At 40.2% G+C, this 22,792-nt stretch overlaps 1 protein-coding gene across 1 annotated transcript in view; it reads right to left on the bottom strand.

Annotated features, from left to right (window-relative positions):
- Positions 1-491: 491 nt before the first annotated feature.
- Positions 492-22,792, bottom strand: part of plxnb1a (plexin b1a) — a 59,834-nt gene continuing 37,533 nt past the window's right edge. The window contains exons 9-39 of the mRNA XM_029506022.1: positions 22,535-22,691; positions 22,307-22,415; positions 21,978-22,086; positions 20,840-21,577; positions 19,719-19,817; positions 19,335-19,457; positions 18,839-18,932; positions 18,541-18,710; positions 17,800-17,951; positions 17,599-17,704; positions 16,256-16,392; positions 15,952-16,125; positions 14,392-14,629; positions 14,067-14,309; positions 12,550-12,726; positions 12,228-12,376; positions 10,992-11,092; positions 10,665-10,882; positions 10,217-10,395; positions 10,061-10,127; positions 9,776-9,922; positions 8,648-8,822; positions 8,238-8,341; positions 8,063-8,147; positions 7,305-7,477; positions 6,959-7,119; positions 5,709-5,856; positions 5,352-5,416; positions 3,394-3,469; positions 3,196-3,270; positions 492-2,603 (exon numbers count right to left, since the gene is read on the bottom strand). Coding sequence (XP_029361882.1) covers positions 2,499-2,603; positions 3,196-3,270; positions 3,394-3,469; positions 5,352-5,416; positions 5,709-5,856; positions 6,959-7,119; positions 7,305-7,477; positions 8,063-8,147; positions 8,238-8,341; positions 8,648-8,822; positions 9,776-9,922; positions 10,061-10,127; positions 10,217-10,395; positions 10,665-10,882; positions 10,992-11,092; positions 12,228-12,376; positions 12,550-12,726; positions 14,067-14,309; positions 14,392-14,629; positions 15,952-16,125; positions 16,256-16,392; positions 17,599-17,704; positions 17,800-17,951; positions 18,541-18,710; positions 18,839-18,932; positions 19,335-19,457; positions 19,719-19,817; positions 20,840-21,577; positions 21,978-22,086; positions 22,307-22,415; positions 22,535-22,691 — 4,854 coding nt within the window. The 3' untranslated portion in view covers positions 492-2,498. The remainder of the gene's footprint in view (positions 2,604-3,195; positions 3,271-3,393; positions 3,470-5,351; positions 5,417-5,708; positions 5,857-6,958; positions 7,120-7,304; positions 7,478-8,062; positions 8,148-8,237; positions 8,342-8,647; positions 8,823-9,775; positions 9,923-10,060; positions 10,128-10,216; positions 10,396-10,664; positions 10,883-10,991; positions 11,093-12,227; positions 12,377-12,549; positions 12,727-14,066; positions 14,310-14,391; positions 14,630-15,951; positions 16,126-16,255; positions 16,393-17,598; positions 17,705-17,799; positions 17,952-18,540; positions 18,711-18,838; positions 18,933-19,334; positions 19,458-19,718; positions 19,818-20,839; positions 21,578-21,977; positions 22,087-22,306; positions 22,416-22,534; positions 22,692-22,792) is intronic.

Here is a 22,792-nt window from a genome sequence, read left to right as displayed (position 1 = left end):
TTGCAGCATTACACATCATGTTTCTCTACTGCCTGGAAAAAAGATAAAAAAAAAAAAAAAAAAGACTTTTCAGCAGCTAACTTGATTTTGTATATCCTCACCTTTAGCTTGAGAGTTGATTATCAGATAAAAGCAAACACTGTACAGTGGCTTTTTTATTTTTATTTAAAAAAAAAAAAAAAGAAAGATACCAGATGCTTCATCTGATTTAACATTTGACACATTGACATCTGGGAGGACATAAACGTTATTATTTAATATGTCCAAGAATTATAACCCACAACATTCATTCATTGATCTTCTATTGCTTTTCCGTTTTCGGGTCATAGGGGGCATTGGAGCCAATCCCAGCTCACACTGGGTAAGGACAAGGTACACCCAGGACAGGTCACCAATCAATGGCAGGGCCAACACACAGAGACAGACAGAGACCAACAAACCACTCACACTCAGACCTATAGAGAATTTAGAGTCACCAGTTAACCCAAACATGCATGGATGGTGGGAGGTACCCAGAGGAAACCATGGCATGGAGCATGGAGAAAACATGCAAACCCCGTGACTTATTGTGGGGCAACAGCCCTAACCACTATGCCACCCTGCGGCCCAACCCACAACATGTGCAATAAAATAAATAAACAATAAATTAGTTTGGAAAAATACTAATTAACTAATTTCAGCTCAAACTATTGAATGCATCTTCCCACTTTGCTGGCAGCACTGCTGAAATCTGCCTTCTGTTTCCACACTGAACATGTGAATGCAATTTAAAGCTTCAAATCAGAACACAGCTGATCGGTCACACAACTCTCTAATAAGTATCCGATGGAGGGAGAAGCAGCGTCCTTGCATTTTCTCACCCTGAGAGAACCTGTAACACTTGGAACTTTTACAGGAGGAGCTGATTCTGCTACAGAGCAGACACAAGTAATGAAGACAAAATAGATGGTGTGTGTGTATATATATATATATTTAGGCTATCAACCGATTAAAATTTTAAATCAGATTAATTTCATGGCAGCTTTGGATTAATGTAGAGTAATTGTGACTAATATTCATTCATTATTAATTGCATTTCATTTTGTGGGTTAAAAAAAAAAATAAGAAAGAAGGTGATATATAAATACTTAACAGTGTTTATTTAAACTTAGAGCAGATGCGGTGTCCAGATTGCAATAAATAAAAAATTAAAAAAAAAAACACCATACCAACCACATCATATTTAGATACCACTCTTTCTCTTTTTTTGCAAACAAGCAAATATCCATAGTAATGTGGCCCTCTTCTACATCTTTTAGCCAGCTGTTGAGACAGACCTGCTAACAATCTACCAAGTAATGTTATTCTTATTTAAATGTAATTTTTTTTGTTACAAATAAAAGAATTACATGTATGGTGGGAAAGTAAATGAAAGGCAAACCCTGCTGAAAGGGAAGCAAAATAAATTAGTTTTTGGCGTATTCCTCAATTACTTTGTTATTTATTTTCCTTTTTTTTTGCATTAATTTCCCATTAATATCAGGTTTGGTCTTTCAAGAGTGATAAACTCATCTTGGTCTATTTTTGTTGAATTAGTAGTTCTTGTTACTGTTTTTAACTACACATTTGCCTACATGACGTTATGCGTCCTGGCTTTCTTAAGGACGGATCAGTCAGTGAGTTGTGAGCTGTAGGGGCTTCAGCTAAATTGTCTTGGGAAATACAAACAAACAAAATCCTGGGAAAAAGACCATTCACAACGGCAGTAGGTCAAACAAGTTTACGTATCACTACTTTTCTTTTCCAATGACACAATGCAGGACCCATAAATTACAGTCAAAAGACAACAGCTTTTGTGAAACTTAATAAAACAGGAAAACAGGAAATCTATAGCTAATCAAAGTCAAACAGAGTAAGACTTGGTAGAGTGATTTAAGGAAGCTAAAAGTAGAATGAAAAAAGCTCCTCAGGCCTTTTTATCTGTGACACTGTTTGTCCTTTGTGCATGACTGTGACACAATGCAGTAAAAAAAAAAAACAAAAAAAATCCATAACAGTTGATGTCGTCCTCATCCATTTTTTCCCTCTTTCAGCATCCAACCCATCAACAGCAGAGGATTGCATAAGCAAAGGATGTGCAGGAATGCTTTGCGCAGTTTGTCATTTAAGTCCATTACACACTGAACCAGAGGAAAAACTAACAGATCTCTTTTCATATTGTATTTCCCTTCAGTTTGAAATTAGAGACATCAAAGGCCAAAGGAAGTTCCTTTGTCTTGATGTGTTGACTCCAAGTGTTGACACCTGTTGGAGGATTACTGTACCTCCTGAATTCAGGTCAGGAAACATGGCCAACATCAGCGATTAAGAAATTAGTCTAACAAAAGGACAGCAAACGACTGCATGTCCCACAATGCTGCTCTGTCCACCACAGTCTTAAAGAAAACTTTTTTTTTTCTTTTTTTCAGAAGACAGAACCTTTTCAAGGTGAAAAGGAAAAATCCATCCAATGTTTGAGGTCATAGATCTGTGACTTTGTTTTCGACAGCAGCAGCGATCTGTTGGAGTCTATAGCCAAGCTGCATCTTCTGAGCTGTAGAATCCTCCTCCAAGGTGGTGATGATCTGACAGGGAGGAGAAAGTGGATGTCAGATGAACATGAGAGATATGCTGGCTCTGGTTTCTACAATTTTATCTGAGCGTGAATACAGCCACTTTGAAGAAGCTCTTTATAACTTTGAGCCGCTACTGGATTTGGTCTCTAGTTTGGACCAGGAGTTTCAGCCATCCAGACAAGAAGTTATAAAATTCCCTCTGAACATGGGCATGTCTTTGAAGAGTGGAGCAAAAGGTGTACTAATATTGGCTTTTTGTCCACTTCTGGAAAATTCCATTTGAGTAAAGGATTGAAGTTTGATGAAACGGTTCCTGTTAGCTACGACACAATAGCAAATTACCTTCCTAGCAACAAACAAAAGCCAAACAATAACTTATTATGTCAGATGGGCATGCATACAATACAATAACAGTTTGATGTTATATTTTGTCTTATCATAGTTAGATGGCAATAGTAGCTAATGTGATGTCATATGTGCAGCCATCAAGTGCAGGTTGTAAAATTTGTTGTGTGTTGCATGAACTGATATGCAATGATATGCACATTTGCACAAGATAAACAGAAATTTCAACAAGCTGCAGTCATGTTTTTGTACTCACTTGATCATAGTATTTGTTGATGTACTTATACAGCTCATGTAAAGCCACAAGGCCATTGACCTCAGCAGCGTAATTCTGTTTTGGAGAGAGTAGTGAGAAGTAGTAGAAGTTTCAGGGCTGTGAAAAACTGCGTCAATTTTAAATTCCGATTGTTACAGTTGTTAAAGTTAGTTTATTAAACTAGAACCAAAAACATACATGGGAGAGTTCTGCTAGAGCAGAATTCATCTCCTGGTCACTGGCTGAGATGGTCTGACGAATGTCTGCATAATACCTGGAGAGAGAAAACATGTAGATGCTGCTGACATGAAAACAATTTCTTTAACAATAAAAAATCTAAGCATTCAATATGAAATGTAAAGGACTCCAGTGTCCAATCCCTTTATCCTGCAGACTATGTAAGAATATGTAAAAAAAAAAATAAATGAATAAATTACAGTATTTTCATCTATTTTTCTATTTTTTATTTTTATCATGCGCCTTATGTATGAAAATAGACCCGTTTATTGGTATTGCACGTTATGGTCCGCAAAATACGGTAATTAAAACAAATACAATAAGATCCATATGAAGGAGGACCTGAGGTTTACATTCTAGTCATGTTCTGATGCTCATGTGTCAGCTGTAGGAGGTTTTGGTGTTGGACTGGGGTCAGTATGGACACCATGAGCAGTCTGCAGCTACGTAACAAACGTAGTGAAAATCTGTGTTCAGACAGCTTTTTTTTTTTTTTTTTTAGAACCAGCTTGAACTTTGAGGACTTTGAGCTATGGTCTCTTCTGCTGGATCAGACCATCAGTGATTCCTGACCCCTGACCCTGTGGTTCTCCTTCCTAAAAGGCAGGTCTTACCCCTTGCAGACCAGGATCATCCCTCAGTGCAGTGTTGGAGAAATTCTAACTTGTCTCCACATCACAGTTTGGTTATTCTCAAAGTCTCTTTCATCATTGAACATTTTTCTTCTCTGACATCAACTTCAGGACTAAATATTCCACTGCTGCTTGATAGACCCCACCCTCTGACAGGTATCCCTTGTAACCAGGTAATCAACAGGTTACTCATTCCCCCGTCAGAGGTCACAATTTAATGGCTCATGGGTTCTGTATACATGCTGTCTTCGGGGGACAAACTCAGGAAAAAGGTCAGAGAGACAGACATCATTTTGGGATGTGTTACTTGCCGAGCAACAAGACTGAAGCTAAAGGTCACTTTTCAAGTATCAACTTAAAAATACATGTTAATGCACATTTAGTCACATCATATGAAAGGGTCTGCAGCTTCAAATGGGACAATCTATATCATTATCCACTAACGGTCAAAAGTATGGATACACTTTCTCATTAAAATTAATAGGAAAGTGTGTCCAAACTTTTGACTGGTAATGTATATATGGCAGATATTTAATTTGTAATGTTCATGTTGAAAAAGGGCTTGCATTTCATCCTCAGGTCCACAAAACTCAGCTGGCCTCCACCACCCATTGTGGCTATGATTTTTTAAACTTCTTTATCCCCATGCCTCCCACATACACATTAAAACATATCAAATTAATCACTCCAGCCACCCTCGCATCACACATAGTGTTGATTGACAATTGCATTGTGCTGCTCAAGTCACCAATTAACTTAAGACATGTTCAGGTGCCTACACTGGAAATCGAACCCTGACCTTCGGGTTGGTGAGCAACATCACATCATATTTGGATATGAATCAGCTCTGGACAGATTATTTGTGAAATGTAGCAGTAAGGACCGGTTAAATGTAAACTACTGGGAGTCAAAAAAAAGGGACGTTTTGGTTGTCTTGGAACATTATCAGATTTTATACTATGACTTAAAGAGTAGCACTGTCACTGCTATTTCACAGCCTGTGGGACATACACAAATCTATAGCAACAACAACCTTGAAGTGTTTTGATGAAACTACTGTATTTTCTACATGAGAGATTGGAGTAATGAAGCCCTGATACATCAACAGTAATCTGCAGGGTTAAATGTGCAGCAGACGGTAGTAAGTGTAGCAGTCTGCTCTCAGACCATCCATGCATGGAAGCCTTGCAGGTTTAGTCTGCCTTCTCTCTGGCGCTGACAGCTTGTCCTATGCCTCATGTTTTCTACGCCTAAGGTCAGTGGGCCAGCTGGCTGCCATGCTCTTACCTCTCCACCATCTGTTTGTAGCGAGGGATGTCTCTGGCATACAGCAACTTGTTGATGGGAGAGTCCTATACACCAAAGACAAATGGAGAAATTATTAGTAGATTAAAAAGGTGATATATGTAGCTGGTACAGGACTAGTATGACAGCATGGGGTCTCAGTACAACCACCATTTATATGATTCAGCTTTAACACAAATTTACTTTTCCCAATATGTAGCATACAGTAGATTTACTCACATACCCACCACTTCCTTGATTCATTCACTTGAAAAGTTGTTTTTACTTTTTAATTTTTAAAGCATGGCCACAGAGATGTTGACAAACATTGTTTTATAATATTGAAAGTGCCCTGCTCACCCGTCCCAGTTTATGGTCGGCAATGGTGCAAGAATCCATAAAGGTCTGGGCAATGACAGACAGCACTGCGTCCACGTGGTCTGAAGTGTGCACATCGAAGATGAACTGTGGGTTCTTAAGGATATTGATCCAGAACCGCAGCGGTAAACTGTTTGTAAAAGGAAATAGATAGGACATACATGTAATAAGTCATCTTCTAATTGTATGTTAATGTATGTTAATTTGAACAATTACTGTATAACAGGAGAAAACATGTTTCAATGAGACATTTATTTAGAAAATATTCCCAAAGGAACATCAGAAAGGTCTTATGAGGAACCATCTGAGCTTTTACACAGATGAGAGGACCTTTCTTTTGTGTTCATGCACAATAAAACATGGAAACTGCTATGGTGTTGTGACGACTCCACTTTTCTGGTCTTGTTGTGCTAAATGATTTTGTGTTTCAGGAGGCGTGGTCCGGGTATAGGTGACCGAATGCACCTGGGTTTGGTTGATCCATGGGTTTATAAGTCCTATTCAGTGGTGCCTCAGAGGAGCCAGTGGATGGGTAAACTTTTGTCTGTGCCTGGTTTCCATGCTCCTTGGTTTCGCATTACTGACCGACAAACATCATAAATGTTGTTTTTCGCCTTGGTTATTTAAGAAATTATTCATTTTGTGATTGAAGTGCTTTGTGTTACCTTGCTGTTTTGTCAGGGATTTGAGCCAGTCATGACAATTCTTATTTATGCTGTAGGAAACTTGCAAAAATGCAGAGTTGCACCTTTGTAACACTGCTATGCTAAGAAAAGCAAACTGGCTTATGACTCTAATGCAGATGGATCAATCGTCTGATTTTACTGTACTGGCAACCAAGACAGAAAACAAATTTTCTTTTGAAAAAGTGAAATTGTTTTGTTTAAATACCCATTTCATAAAGATTACTATATATAGTAATATATATAGTAATATATATATATATATACACACAACATTATTGTATCACAGACATATCAAAGGTTCCAAGAAAAAGTTTATGATAGGACTACAAGCATATTGTTGATTTATTGAAACAAAGCCTGGTATATTAAAAACCCTGTGATTAGCTCCACTGGCACAAGATGTTCCTCAACCTATGGACGAAGTTCTACTGAGGTGTGTCTATAACTTTTCTCATATGTTGTCCCAGCAGCAAGTTGGCCCCGGTCCCATTTCTGGCCTTGTTGTCTTGTACCACCCAAACTCATTGTAAGCTGCAGCCCAGTTACCTGTTGGTTTTCCAAATGTGGATGGTCTCAGGGTCTGTGATGTTGTGCTGCAAGGCTTGGTTGTCCAACAAGTCAAAAAAGTATTTAACAGCCAGAGGTACAGGACGGCTGGTGCTGAGGATCGCTGTGAATAAATCATCCACAAACTTCTGCAGTGTGCCCTGAGGTTCAGCAGAGACAGCCAAAGAGATTGTTTGATTAAGAAAGAAAGATATGATTGTATGAATTTTTAAAAAGGAGCATTTAGCATCTGAATGAAAACTAAATTAAATCACTTTTCCAATGATTCCATAAAAAATTGTGTGGTGCCATCAGTGATGGACTCTCTCTGTATCACGTCAGTTACCTTCATGGACAATAATCGTGTGAGGTAGATCTCTGGGATGGCCTTGGCTCTCTCCCCACCCCTCTCCCTCACGCTGCCTTTCCTGTGCTTGGGCAGCTCAGAGTCCTCGCTGGCTTTCACCAGATGCCAGAGCCTCACTCCTCCCTCCTCCCCGTCATCAAGCATGGGGGTCTCTAGGGGAGGACAAACAGAGTCAAAGTAGTCTACATTTATTGACAAAGTTAAGTACTGCTGACAGGGTTTTTAGCTAAATTCTCTTTCCAATCAAGAAATCATGCCAATACATGGCTCGCATTCAAGAATTGTGCTTCTTTTTTTGCATTATTTTTGTTAAAGCTGCTATTCTCATTCATTATCATCTTCATTCTATCCACTATATATACATGTACATATATACATATATATACACATGTATATACATGTATACACACAACAATGTTTGCATATATGGAACATAGTTTAAGTACCATATGGCCTCCAACTGTATGGCCGGCAGTTTTTATTTTCTTGACTGCAGATTGCACTAGGCCTTTATCAGAAAGAAGGCCAACATTAGAAGAGAGGAGACCTGGTTTTGATAAATTCTCTGCTATTTCCAGCAGCGTTTTCACTTTCATTATCACGGTAACTAAGTTCAGCCATTACCTTTTTTGTTTACCCTGGACAGTCACGACACTAAGGGCACTGCAGGTTCTTCATAACTGTTTATATCTAAACATGCCACATTGTCTGTATACCCAGAGGGGCCTGAATCTTACTTTCTCCAGGCATGTAATCGTGGCTGTCATGGAGGAGATGTTTGGTGTTCCTGGGGACGAGGGCAACCATTGCTCCATCAGGCACCTGTAAAACACAGCTCACTTCGTCAGCTCACCGCATTATTCTGCACAATAAATTGATTAAGTGCCCATGTGTGTGTGTGCGTGCACTGGCCTTGTAGTGTTGCAATGTGTTCAGGCGCTTCCATGATCCCTGTACAACAGATGTCAGATCCTCATCTGAGAGGATCAGATGACCTGCGACGCCTGCACGCCACTCTGGAGGGAAATATGATCATGTGACATCAATGCACATTGTCATATCACTGCAGATTTAAGACTTTGATGACTGCACAATTTCAAATCCAAGAAGAAACAGACATTAACTTTTGATTTATTATTAATTCACAGAGAGGCCTGATATTCTCTCTCTGAACGAATGAAGATTTGATGTGTCTTTGAATAATTAGTCAAGATGGAACCTTGCCCATCAGTTCATGTGATGGACTGACATTCTGCCAACTTATCACTGCTGTCAGATACTGTCAGATACTTGGTTGATGGTGCAAAATAAACAGGATTCACCGAGAAGTAGCGACTCAATGTGTGGCCTCTGGGAGAAGGATGTTCCCTTCGAGGTTTGTTCCAGGAGCTTCTCCTTCACCTGGGTGATGGTATCACAATCCAGGACTTTGGCAGGTATCGTCTGGGTGGTGGTGCGTCCACTGGATACTGCAGCTGGCATCACCACATTTAGTGTCTAGACAGATGCAGAGCCAGTTTCTAATAGAAATATCGATTCCTGATTTCCTGATTCAGTTACTGATTTAATTCCAAGTTAATATTATTATATGCAGTCAGAGATATTTCAATAAAACAAACAAACAATTTTCCATTGTTATGAATGAAATTCTCACAGAACTGTTGCTGTAAAATATCTAGCCTACAATGGAAAGACTCTTAAGGGTTTTATATTAAAGCTATTACTCTTTAATATTCATTCTCTCCCTATGTGGATGTAGTGCTCTAGTGTGCGTTTACGCGGTAGAATGTGCATATGGTGCACACACATGGTGAAGCTGTAGCCCATTTTGAAGGTTATGAAACAGCAGCTACTATGTTCACATCCATCAGCGAGCTCTCGAACCAAAGCAGCTGCTGAATGAATTCTAGGTTTTTATTGCATTTGGAAGTTTACTGTCTATTCATCTTCATCCACTGAGCAGCACAGAGGTCAGCAGTAGCATATGCTCACTTTGAAGGTAGAATGTTTTCTTCCAAGTTCCTTGATTCATTCAATCAATATGCTAAATTATCCATCAATCTCATCCTTTTACCGATCAATATTGGATTATTCTAATGAAGATCGAGTTCATGTTAGCTTTTTCAAATAGAACAATTAAAAAAGTGGTTCATAAAGCTGTTTCAGATTTAAATTCCTTTCAGTTCAATTCCATTTGACCCTTGGTTTACATAAACCAAGTCATTATGTGTTTCTTCTCTGCATTAAGTAAGTGCCATATTTTATTTTCAGGTTTATTTTGAAAGAAGCTTGTACACAAAGTTTTAACAGCACCAAAACGAGTGAAGACAATGCAACGTGAATCTCATCAGAAATATGGTGAAAAGAAATAAATATCTGTGTTAAATAAAATATGAAAATGATTGAGTATTTTCTCAACAGTGACATTCTACACAGATGTGTATTCTGACCAGTGTGCGGTACTCCACGTCTTCTCGGAGCAGACGATTGTCATTCAGAGTGTACTTGGCTTTTCCTGTCACTGCGTCTACAGGTCCTTTGTCCACCTGGTGCTTTATTGCTCTAAACAGCATGTAGAACGACTCGCCTGCTGATTCCTAAACAGGCAGAGAGATGGAAGGTCAACAGCGTCTTAACACAATAACAACAACATTTTATCTCAGAGACTTTAGATGAGTGTCCTGGCCAACTGGGCTCTGGTCTTGTCAACAAATGTCTCCTGAGCCCATACATACCCTCAGAAAACTAAACAGACAGATGGACATCCAGTTTGTCAGGAGCTTCTCAACCACAGATTCGGTTCTTGAAAAATAAAAGAGAAAATGCTGTAATGATGGATGCTAGATAAATAAACTGGACTGAAAGACTGGCAGGTAGGCTTTCTTCCTTACCTCCTGAGCATCAGTTTGGGGTTTTTGGCCACGCACTGCTCCACCAGGTCATTAAGCAGCGTCTTCAAGATGTCTGTGAAATACTCTAGTTTCCCATGAAGGGCCACGGTCAGCAGAGATGCCACATAAGCCCGATCTCGTGGGGAAAATGTCCGCTGGACCTCCAGAGTGTGAATAAACTGGAGAGACAAAAGAAATGAGGTGATGTGAAGAAGAAAAAAAAAAGCTTCCCATTTAGTTTAGGTGAAAAATTATTGGGAAAAGTTTTGTTTTGAAATTCAGTTTTACAATTTATACATCAGGGAGAAAGAAGTTACAAAAAGTAAGGCTGAATGATAAACTACATGTCCCTTTTCCAAAGCAAGTTCAGTTCAGTTCACCCACATCTAACTTGCACACATTAATACACCTACTGAATACTGAATAAAGCCCAGCTCTGTTGGCTGACCTTGGTCAGAAAGAGTTTACTGTTGAGAAGGTTGGAAAGCTGGATAAGTCCTTGCTCCACAGTCTGTCTCCGACTCTCAGGAATGTCCAGATCTCGCCTCAGTGGCGAGTCCTGGTGGCCTGGGAAGAAAATGCGCTCGGCATAGGCACAGTAATCCAGGAATGGTATCCCCGAACCCACCAGATCACTGGACATGTCCATCATCTCAGTCATCAGGTCTGAGGGAGGGGTACGGAGGCAGGGGATAAATAAACCTCAGGTCCAGGGTGGTTGTTTTACTGAAGTGGTGACTGAGCTGATGTCATTTTCTAAAAGTTTGGCTCATACCTGTAAACTCCTTCTTACAGCGGTCTCTCACACTTGTCTCCAGGTTCTCCAGCTGGATCTGTACCTTCTTATAGTCCCTCATGGCCTGTTTGCTCTTTTTCCTGGCAAACAGATCATTAACAACATTTAGGTCAGCAAACTACTATATTCTTTAAGTTTTCAGGTACAAATCATCCTGAAAATGCTGTGGAATCAAAAGATCTAGACCTTGAGTGACTTGCACCTTCAAATGAATATTTCAAAAAAGAAGTGTTTTTTTGAAGAGGTGTCATCAAATGTGAAGTCACATACACTACAAATCAGAAAGTGTACAATCTACAATCAATTTTGTGACAATTATTGAACAAGACTGGCCAAGTGGCTCAGATGGCTGGATGCTTACCCTTTCCCCTCCTGCTACTCTTGGAGTAATGTTGACCTCAATCAATGTTTATCATTTCAATAAAAATAGTTGATATCCAATTTTTGTTTTTACTTTGCTTTTTACTATTACTTTTCGTAAACAAATTATAGAAATGAGCATGATCATATGTTTTCAATGTCCCATTAATGTTCATCAGGCTATTTAAGATTCATCTGACATGAAAGAAGTATCAATATTTCAAACACTCATTTTGGTTATAAAAAAAAAAAAAAAAAAAAAAAAAAAAACTCACTTTAACCTGCAATTTAATTTTTTTTCTAAAACCTTGATTATTCTCATTTCCTGGAGGTTGAAACTGCCGAGGTCAGATTGACCCCACAACCAAAGAGGCCTGGCTTTGAATCTGACCTGTGTTTGCTGTGGCTGAGGAAATTGTTCTGTTCCATATTGACGAGACTAACATACCTTTCTGTGGCATCATAGTTTAGAAATCTGTCTCTAAATAACAGGTATTACCTGAGTCCACTTGTTAAATTGTCCAGTAGGCAGCCAGACCCGACGTCCCTGTTCATGGTCAGCTATAGCAGATAGCAGGCTGGATTTTTAATTATGGCTCAATGAATTTGAGCTTACTTCCTCTGGACAAAGGTTCATAGTCTCAAAGTTTACAAGTGAATGATAGAAAGAGCTTTGTTCCAGCAGCCATTACTGGGATGAATAAATTGTTCTGTGCTGCACGGAGGAAATTCATCTATTCATTCATATTTCCTTGTACATGTGGGCTCGTCTTATTAAATGTTGCTTCTTTTTACTAAAAATCAAATTTACTTGCAGGTAATGGCAAAATAACCCAAGCTAGCGTGAATGTTTACCTGTATATGAGCACAATGATGAGCACAATGAGGGCCACTATGGAGGCTCCGATGCCAACTCCCACCTGGGCTTCCAGAGGAAAGGTGGAAAGGGGCTGGCTGTCGTACTGGACTCTGCCCAGGGAGAAGTTAAGGTTCCCCATTCTCACCTGGAAAACACAGAGACAGGAAGCATCGGCATGGACATTTAGACTGAGTTGAACAAGCTAAGAAGAAACTGTTTAAAACAAATTACCACCCCAGGACCACACTCCCACCAGAGCCCCAGGATGCAGTCAGCTATCACTGAAGATGAACATCAATTTCCCTAATGTTCACTCACTGTGAACTCGGGCAGTATTTCCATGCCATCCTGCTTCCAGCTGGTCGCCAGCAACGGCTGCTGGACCGGTGGCTCACAGTACAAGTGGTTGCGTGTCAGGGTCTTGACCGAACACACCCTCTCCCCTATCCGAGCCTCTACCTCATGCTTGTAGATGGCAAGGTCCAAGTTCTCACCCTGGAGGAGAAAGAAAGAAAATGACTCAGAGCTGGAGCTCTGTAGATGAGTAAGCAACCATCTTTCATGTCAGGTGAAAGAAGCATCACTCAGTCAAGTGAGTGTGTTTTATTTGTTAAAACTTAATTTATATTGTATTTATATTTTAGTTAAGATCATTAGGATGTATGGATTATTATAAATTGATGGGATTTCATGTGGCAGCATAGTAGTTAGCGCTGTTGTCTGACAGCAAGAAGGTTGAGCCTGGGGCTTTTCTGTGTTGAGTTTGAATGTTCTCCCCGTTCTTGCGTGGGTCTCCTCTGGGTACTCTGGTTTCCTCCCAATATCCAAAAGACATGCATGCATAGGTTGATTGGTGACTTCCAATCCACCTTCCAGTATCGGTCTGAGGGGTGGACTCTTCAGTAATTTTAATTTTTTTACTTTTCTGTATGACAGAGCTTATAGTTAAAAAATTTAAGTCCATTTACTCTTCAGTTATGCTGCCATATAGGCCTAAACTGCTGGCGGAAGGACTTAGCGCCTCTCTCTCTCTCTCTCAGCCTGCTTCTGCCCAAGATTTCTTAAAATTTGGAAGTTGGAAGAACGAGGTTTTTCCTTGCCACTGTTGCCAAGTGCTTGCTCATTGGGGGATCTGTTGGTGCTCTTTAAATCATTTTCTAAAGAGTTTGGTCTAGAGCTGCTCTATATTTAAAGTGCCTTGATGTTACTTTGTTATGATTTAGCACTATGCAAATAAATCTGACTTGATTTAGTTTGTCTCTTTCTGTCTCTATGTGATGGAGCTGCAACCTATCCACGGTGTAACCCGCCCTTGCCAAGTGGGAGCTGGAATTTACTCTTGCACCCCATGAAACCTGGAAACAGATAAGCGGTAGAAGATGAATGAATCAATGGAATTTCATATCTCCTGTGGCTCATCTCAATTCCAGGGGGATACGTTTGCAATTATGCACAGACATCATCTCCACAAAGAAGTGAGATGTTTTTTTTTTCTCTCTCTCTTTGAATTGGGGACAAAATGGATTCAAAACAAAACCAAGATTTCACAGTGACATGGTACAGCAGGTCCATTTGAGGACCATTTGTTTGTTTGTTTGTTTGCTCTCCTCATGCCTAACCTGCCCACACATGTGAATGGCTGTTAGATTCTAAACTGCTTTTTCAACAGTTCCAAAAACATTTCCACACTCACTGAGATCTGTTTTTTTGTCTGAAATGTAAACAGCACCTGCATTCACTTGTCTAAAAAAAGAAAAAAGTGTCAGCACACCTGCTGATCTTGATGAAGTGAATTGGGACCTGACTAGGGTGTAGCAATGAGCATTAGCACTTACCTCCACAGAGATTATGCTGCCAGGTTTGTGGTGGTACGGTTTGCTAGGGTCGTTCTGGTTCAGAGGGTGGAGCTTTGGGTTAGACTCGTAGCTGAAGTCTTCATTCCCCACAGTGCTGAAGTCGAAATGGAGGCTGTCCAGCAGGAATTGTACTTTGACCCCGGCTCTCCGAGCCTCTGGACCCACTGCTGGGGTCGGGCACAAGATGAGGGAGGAGCTGTTCACAGTGCAGCGAGACTCGAACTGGAGGAGATGACAGGGAAGATGAAGTAATGAAAACACACAACACAAGACTAAGGTGTAGTTATCTCTGCTTGGTCCACACCTGTTTGACATGACAGAGAGCACCCTCAGGGCAGTCTGCATCAGGGATGATCCTCCGCCATCTCTTCTGTGAACCAGGGAGGCGGACCATTCCTCTGGTCAGGCTCATTTCATTACTCCTAATGATGCTCCTTCTCTTCCTGGGAGGGAGAATATCAGGAGGACTGAGGGTGACCCGCATCTTGGGCTCTTGGACCACATCCAGGTTCTGACCAGACACTCGGATGATTCGGCCTCCACTGCCAAAGAGTGATGAAAGATTAATGTCAAAGACTGAAAAAATAAAAATAATATACAGCTACTATTACTCAGCATGGTGTATACACAGTGTTGGTAGAACACTCTTAAAAAGGACTTTGTGGGTCTATAACTAGTTGAAAAAACCAATATTACAAAATACTGATATCGTCATTCATTATTTACATCCTCACAGGAGACTGATTAAAACCTTTTCAGGACAGCATTAAGATTCCAAGTGTACCAGTTCCTGCACCATCAGAACGTTTGCTTTGTTTTTAGTTCCAGCAGTCAAAGTCAATACACAGCTTAACCTGGAGAATCACAGTATTCTTTGATTGTTGTTTGGTTGAATGTTATAAGGAAGTTTAAGATTTGTTGCTTGCATACAATATTAATATTTGCATCCTAATTACTGCAAAAATGTTTCTTAAAGTATCTAATTACTTATACACAGGAAAAACATAAGGATGATAAATAAAAGCTTGGTCCCATTCATGCATTTGTATAAAGGCATGCATATTTAGTTTGTGACATACCATAAAACATGGCTTTAAGAAAGTAATGAAACAATTTCTGTACAAAATCCTAACTACTAAAGAAACAGCCTTTAAGAACATTCATAGGGTAGCCTGTTACAAGTATTTACCTCTTCAAAAAAATCAGCTATAAATAACAGTGACAGCAGTTCCAACTCAACAGTAGTTTATGGGGAAAGGAAAATGTGAGGCATTAATGCGCTGATAAGAACCACCCCTCTTAAAAAACACAGTTTCACCCAGTTCTACGCATTTATACTGCATTTACTAACCATGTTCTGCAAGTCTCTGTCTCTCCCAGTTCCTCTTCTCTCTCTCCCTTTCCTCATTCTGCAGGTGGTGACTCATCGCCATCCCATGTTCCTGCAACACCTGCTGTTCCCATATCTTCATGATTTCTGTACTACAGCGCAACTCCATGAACTTCATGCAGCAACATGTTCCTGCCCATACCCCCCACCAATGCCTATCTCACTCTCTCTCCCACTCTCAACACAACCTGTCGAGGCAGATGGCCGCACGCCCTGAGACTGGTTTTGTTCAAGGTTTCTGCCTCTTAAAGGAAATTTTTCCTTGCCACTGTCGCCAAGTGCTTGCTCATCGGGGGATCTGTTGGGTCTCTTTAAATAATTTATAAAAGAGTTTGGTCTAGACCTGCTCTATATGTAAAGTGCCTTGATGTAACTTTGTTATGATTTGGCGCTATACAAATACATCTGATTTGATTTGATTTGATTTAAATCAAATAGAAATATTTAATCAGTAAATGTTAAATTCCACTGTACCTGAGAAAGCTTCTGGAAGGAGTAGCCTTTGTGATGTTGGGGTTGGGGGTGTAGTAATACAACAAGCCCTGAGGGTGGCGCTCTGCCCCACCAAACCGCACTGTGATGCGATGCTCTCCTGTTCTGTTGCTGCCTTTGGTCAGACAACTGATCTGATCCTCCTGGATGTTCAGCCTGAGAAAAAGGCTTTTGACATTTTTATCCAGCTCATGCACATTTTCTCCAACAAACTATCATATGAAACACTTGAACAGATCATGCATAAACAGGAAGGGGAAGCTCATGGTTCATTGGATGCACTTACACCACACATGGCACTCCTCCAATCAGGACACTGACTTCATTTGGGTGACCAGTCCTCAGTCTATGGCCTTTGATAGCAAGAGATGAGCCCCCGGCCTTGGGCCCCCTTTGCGGGACAATCCTGTTCAGTACAGGATCCTAATAAAGAGATAGTGAGAAAAGACAAAAGGAAGGATGAGATGCAAAGGTAAAACAGATAGAGAAAAAAAAGCACAATCAATAATCTGATACTGAATGGGCTGATGTATTGGCGAGATAAATAAGACACCAGGGCATTCTGGGGAAACACGAAAGGGATGCCTCAAAGCCAGCTAGTAAAACAATTAATCCACTTGTCACTTTGGTCAGTTAATTAAGGCTGTTGTCAAACCTACAGACCATTTACTGTAATGTAATGTGGCCCGCATTTGACAAAGCACAATCTCAAATGAAGCTTAATCATACAAAAGTAAAAGCAAAAAAGGAGCAGTCGTTACCTCTATTGGTTGTGCATCTTTTTCTTTCTTAGATACACAAACAGCAAAATTAAACATTTACAGTAACAGTTTTATAAAACCAACTCACTGCTGATCATGTTTGAATTGCATCCTCCTAATGGAAAAGTTCAGGACAATGTTATTATTATTATTATTGTTGTTTTAAATAATAAGGGCAAGGTCCTGGACTGCCCGCTTTCGTTTCCTCCCAGGAGTAATTACTATGTTCTCACATAACTGAAGCACACACAAGGGAAAACATGTCTAAATCAGAAAAACACACAAGGAGCCCTTTTTCCAATTTGTGGTTGAGATTTGGAGGAGTGATAGATTTCTGTTTGAAAAAGAAAACTGGGTTTCCTTCTTTCCTTCTTTCAATTACATAAAAACACTCTGCTGTGATTAATATATTGTTTAATGTTTCTCTTCGGCATGAAAAAATGGGCTAAAAGCATCTATTCATAATTCTTCAATTAGAAATCCTGATCCCACCCATCACAGCTGACCAGCGAAACAGAAGAGTTAGTGTTCAAGTGTCAAGCCAATGTCACGTCACCATCTGTCCTTGGTTATTTTAAATAGAAACCATATTTGGAGGAGAAGGTGGAGTTGACCTGCTCTGTACTCTATCTTGATCAGGTGGTACAGTCTGTCAATCCACCAGTAGCCATTGCCCCTAATCCATCCTGTGCTTTCTGGTCTATTTTACTCTCAGTGGTACCATCATTTAAAAAGCAGACATCATTTGTACTGAAGACTTGGAACTAAAGACCGAGAGTATAAACTCATTAACATGAGTATAAACATTTACACCCACTTTTGTGTCCAGTCTGGAGTGTAAACACATGAACTGACCGACTGTGTTTACCTGGAAGCTGAAGACTTGAGCTGACAGTCCGACACCTCCTCCACTCACTTTTACTGAGGCCTGGCCACTTTTCTCTCTTCCACTTCTTGTGGTCTCACACACTATCCTGCAAGATTATAAAATGAGACTGTTAGAGCTACAAAAAAAAAAAAAAAAAAAAAAGTGAAGAGTACAGCAGCCTGTATTGAGGTGCAGTCTTGCCTTGAGGAGACTTCATATCTGCTGTGGATGACACTGCAGGGGACCCCGGCAACTGTGACTGAGTTCTGGATGTCTTCAGCTCTCTGGCCGAGGTTAGAGCCTGATATGGTCACAAGTGTTCCTCCCTCTACAGGACCAGATATTGGGTCCAGCTGAAACACAAGACATTCCAAAGTATGAAGCATGTAACACAGTTCTTGAATTACTGCACAGTCTACATGTTTTCCAATCTGACATTGTATAGTATTTTGTAAATTGTTATGATGATGATGATTGTTATTATTATTATTATTATTATTATTATTAGTAGTAGTAGTAGTAGTAGTAGTAGTATTATGATTATGATTAATAATCATAATCATAATAATATCATCATCATCAGAAGAAGAATACAATTATCTTTCGTGTGCAAGAGTCATATTTAGTCATTTAATATAGATAAACTTTTGAAATGTATATTTAAATTTTCAGACTTAGTGTATTATTCTCCCAATCATTCCTTGATTTTTTTTTTCCATACAGCACAATGAAAACTGTAATGACTTGAAACAAATGAACAAATATCCACAAAGGAGTTAATCCAGCTGTCAAAGATATAAGCGTTCACATCAGTTTCATAACTGTCAGTGACTATTTACAACACAAACACACAGAAAGCAACTTTAGTTTTTAAAACTAGGACACCTCACTCATTGCGCCTACTTTCTCTCTCAGGTTTAAAAGACCGGGAGAAATTCTTACAAAGTGAATGACAGGTGCAGGGCAGGTGTGTTTAACCTCATCGGTGCAGGAGTCCTGGTACACACAGCGAGAACTGGCGGTGCCTCCGCACCAAACACAGCCATACTTGGGGTCAGCAGTGCGACATCGGCTGCAGTCTAAGTGCCCCACTGAACAATTGAACAGGGTCACTGGAATAAGGGAGGGAGAGAGAAATGGTATAAGGATACACTACATAGATCCACACTGTATGTACCGTTACTGTGTGAACACACATGCGTGGTCTCTCACAGAGACACATGTGAGGAAAATCACCCACCATACAGATCGTCAGCGCTGTCGATTGGGGAGTTGTTTTTCCTCCTTATATTGATCATGGCATGGTATTCCTCCATCAGGGCAGAGTAGGCATACTGAAATGCAGAGACACCATGCGTGACACATTATTTTAGCTGATGTGATGCACTGCCACATATGAAGCATACACATCTGGTTAGGAGACCTATTGAGGCACATTCATGCCAACACAAACACACAGAATAAGAGACAACACTAGAATGATTTTTGTGACTACAGTATGTTATCATTTCATTGCTGCTGCAAAATGGTTACTGAGATCCTGCATGGAAAAATCAAGGAAAGGATCTGGAACTAATATAACCATGATGACAACAATTTATATAACACGTTGTTATAAATAATAGCATTCAAGAATGTGCATTGATGGGAAACTGAATGTGTGATTACTTAGAGATGGCTGTAAATGAATACACAGTGTCATTGTTTCCAGACTTAAATGGCATTCATTCTCTGACCTGGTGCTGCTGGCAGGTGATGAAGAAGACTGAAGGCTCTGTGGTATCAGACTCCACGAATGCGTCTACCACCACTGACTGGTTTTCGATATTCAGCACACACTCATAGTCCAGATTCTCATCCTGAACATACACAACTGCATATACTTAACACGCATCTATACCTTTGTCTGACAGCATACTGTCTGTACAGACCAGTTATCTCTGCTGCCACAGCGCAGAAATGTTCACTCTGTACTGTGAAAGTCACATAAATGTGTTTGCTGCTAGTAAAGATGTCCTTCAGCGCTTTAGCTAACATGGAAACTGAACACATGTATGACACTAATGTAAACTCCCTCTACTAAAGCAAGGGGCTGTTGACCTTGTGGATGGTCACATTACCTGGAACAGGTTCAAATGTCTTCCCACCAGTGTGATTTTCCTCTCCACGTTGACAGGGAGGAGAGAAGAATCCTGAACTTTCTGCACACATGGACATTCCTGGTGGTATATAATCAGTCATTAAATTGCGAAAGTAAAATGCAACACCATATTCACAACCACTCTTATTTAATGATCACAGGAACTATGTAGAGTTATGTAGTGTTGCTTCACTACTGAGCTTGGCTCAAGTGCCAGTCATACAAAGGATGTTTGAAGAGTTCCGGGTCTGTGCAGGTCACTCACTGAAGCTCTAAAGTAAATAATCATCATCAAAGGGTTTCATTGAACTGTTTATATTTCTTTTGACTGGAATTGAGAGATCAAAGAAAAGTAGACCTAGATAAGGACTCCACCATGGGCATGGGTTTCTTCTAGGTACTCCAGGTTCCTCCCACAGTCTCAAAACATGCATGTTTAGGTTAATTGGTGACTTTAAATTGTCTGCAAGTCTGAAGTGAGTGTGAGTGGCTTTTCATCTCTGTCTATTTCTGTATGTTGGCCCTGAATGTACCCTGCCCTCGCCAAATGTCAGCTGGGAAAAAGTGGTAGGATGAATGAATGAAAGAAAACAAAAAGGAAAACTAGACCACAACAAGATGCACAAGCAAAACACAAGATGAGAGTTGACTTCATAAACAAAAGCATAGCTGCATGGCTTTTCTCTTTACTAGTGGGACAAAAGGTGTGTTCAGGGTGTGGGTGCTGCCTTCTGCAGCTCGCACTGAATGAGGTGGACAGAAACAATTTGGAAAAGGTGGATTAGTCAAGTGAATTTCTCAATCCTCACATCTGAAATCAAATTGATTTTGTGTCAATCTCCCTGTTGACAGGGCAGCTAATTATAAGGAGAGAAATTGAGTATTCACCAAAGTAAGTTTTTTTTTTTTTACATGTTCTTTGACATTTCTTGGGTTATTGAAAGTTAGACCAGAAGATCGACACCCATTGGTTGGCCTTTATTCAAAACTACGCTAAGCTATACACCTGCTAAATGTATCTTCAGATACAATGATGAGTCAAACTTCTCATCCAGCGTTGAACAAGAAAACAAAATTCCACAATGCGTCTTCTGAACTCACCGAGAAATAAGAACCAGCTGATGAATCTGACTGGTAGTTTGTCGCAGATTCAGAGTTGAGGCCATCAGCTGTATTTGGTGATTGTGTGCAGTTGAATGAGTGTTCGTTAGCACCTTCGACATATGTTGCCGAGTCCAACTCAGTTTCCCCCTCCGTCCTCTCCCACTCAGTCAGCCATGTTGGGGAGTCAACATCTTTGGAGTCCTTATTGTCATACGCGGACATGTCTAATAAAAGTGCCTTTTCACTGGAGATGGTTGAGCTGAGCTCAGATGATGAGCCCACCGCTTCACCAGACAGCTCGAAAAATCTAAAGTTAGAGTCTATTTGGCCACTGTTACTGCTGGGTAACTCAGTGTACAACGTCGCCACAGCAATATTTAGTGTGTCAATGTAATAACCATCTGAAAAATCTCTTTTTGCGGCACCAATCCCCTCTGTTGTTCCTTTGACATCAAAACGGGACCCTTCAATAGCGGTGATGCCAGCATAAACAGTGGCTGGCTCTTTACTGCCAAGAGGGGGGGTTATGGGCAGTGTGAAAGGGGCTGCAGATTCAGCATTAGGGCTGGTGTATGGTGTCACTGTGGTGACACTTGCTGTTATTTGGGTAGGTATGTTTGTGGATGGTGGCTGTGCTGTTGTTGTTGTTATTGTTGTAGGTGTGATCCGGGAAGTCGGGGGAAAAGGGGTCAGTTTTCTGGTGGGTGGTGGAATGGTGGATGTTGGTGGTTTGAACTTCAAGATGGAGGAGCAAAAGCGAGCAAGTGAGGAAAGTGAAGAACAAGAAAAAAAAAAAGAAGGGGAGGAGGCAATATTAGGACAAACCAAAGGGTATGTAAATACTATAGTAAGAAGCAACTAACAGGTGAATTTAAAAAAAAGATTCATGGTAAAATAAATGTATAAATAATAATAATTAAAAAGGCAAATGGAAGACAAACAGAATACAACAAACAAAGCATACAGACAGCACATGCACAATATATGCAAGTGTGATAAAACACTTCCAACAACTCTCATGCGTTTAAGCTACATTGCACAGTGTTTCCTTTGAAATATAAATTATCTATAACATATAGATAAAACCACAAATCTTAACACAATCAAAGTACTTCCTTTTTTATACTTCACTCACATTTTGGCTATAGATGGTGGCTCCTTGGCTGCAGGTGCGTTTGTGGGTGCAGACATGTTGGTGGATGCACCAGTTACACCCCCAGCGACTGCTGACACATCCATAACATCTTCCAAAGAGCAAGAAATAAAAAAAAATTAAAAAAAAACATCAAACACCGTAAAGAAATCTATTCTGTTTATGCATTTACAAACACATAAAACTCAAATACCTGTTATTTTCCACTTGTTGCCATTGTCTACCAAATTTGCCAAACAGTACTTTCTCCTAGATATTCACTCAGTAAGTTTACTTGCAATACTGTCTTTCTCTCAAACTGATGTACTCACGGCCTGTGTCCTGAGAGCTCCTGAACCAAGGTGCAGTTGTAAAAGGTGAATTCCGTCTCTGCCACAGTCACATTTATGAAACGCAATGACAGGGTGACCACCACAAATTCTGCAATTATACAGACCAGCAGCAGTATAACCTGAACAACTTTCTTGGATTGCAGAAATGTGACTTTCTTCTTGTTGCTGCATCGGCTGCAGTTGCTGAGCAAACACAAAGATGCTTACCATCTCCATGGCCAATGGGAGGAAGGTAGCTGGCATCTGGAGTGGAGCACGTCACACCCATGTTTGTCAGCAAGGCCGGAGTTTCTGTGTCTTCAAAAAAGCAAGAGTACAACTCTCCTTCTGAAAGACTAGGCAGGCCTTCTACTGACACTGTAATCTATGGATGAGGGAGGAGAAAAATGGAAATGGCAATAATTTCATTCTGCTCCCAGCACACACACACAAAAAGGATGAAACACATTAAACTATTTTGATACA

The sequence above is a fragment of the Echeneis naucrates genome, chromosome 7 (assembly GCF_900963305.1).
Source record: "Echeneis naucrates chromosome 7, fEcheNa1.1, whole genome shotgun sequence".
Lineage (NCBI taxonomy): Eukaryota > Metazoa > Chordata > Actinopteri > Carangiformes > Echeneidae > Echeneis > Echeneis naucrates.
Note: the sequence above shows the minus strand (reverse complement) of the source record. Positions and strands in the feature narration are given on the sequence as shown.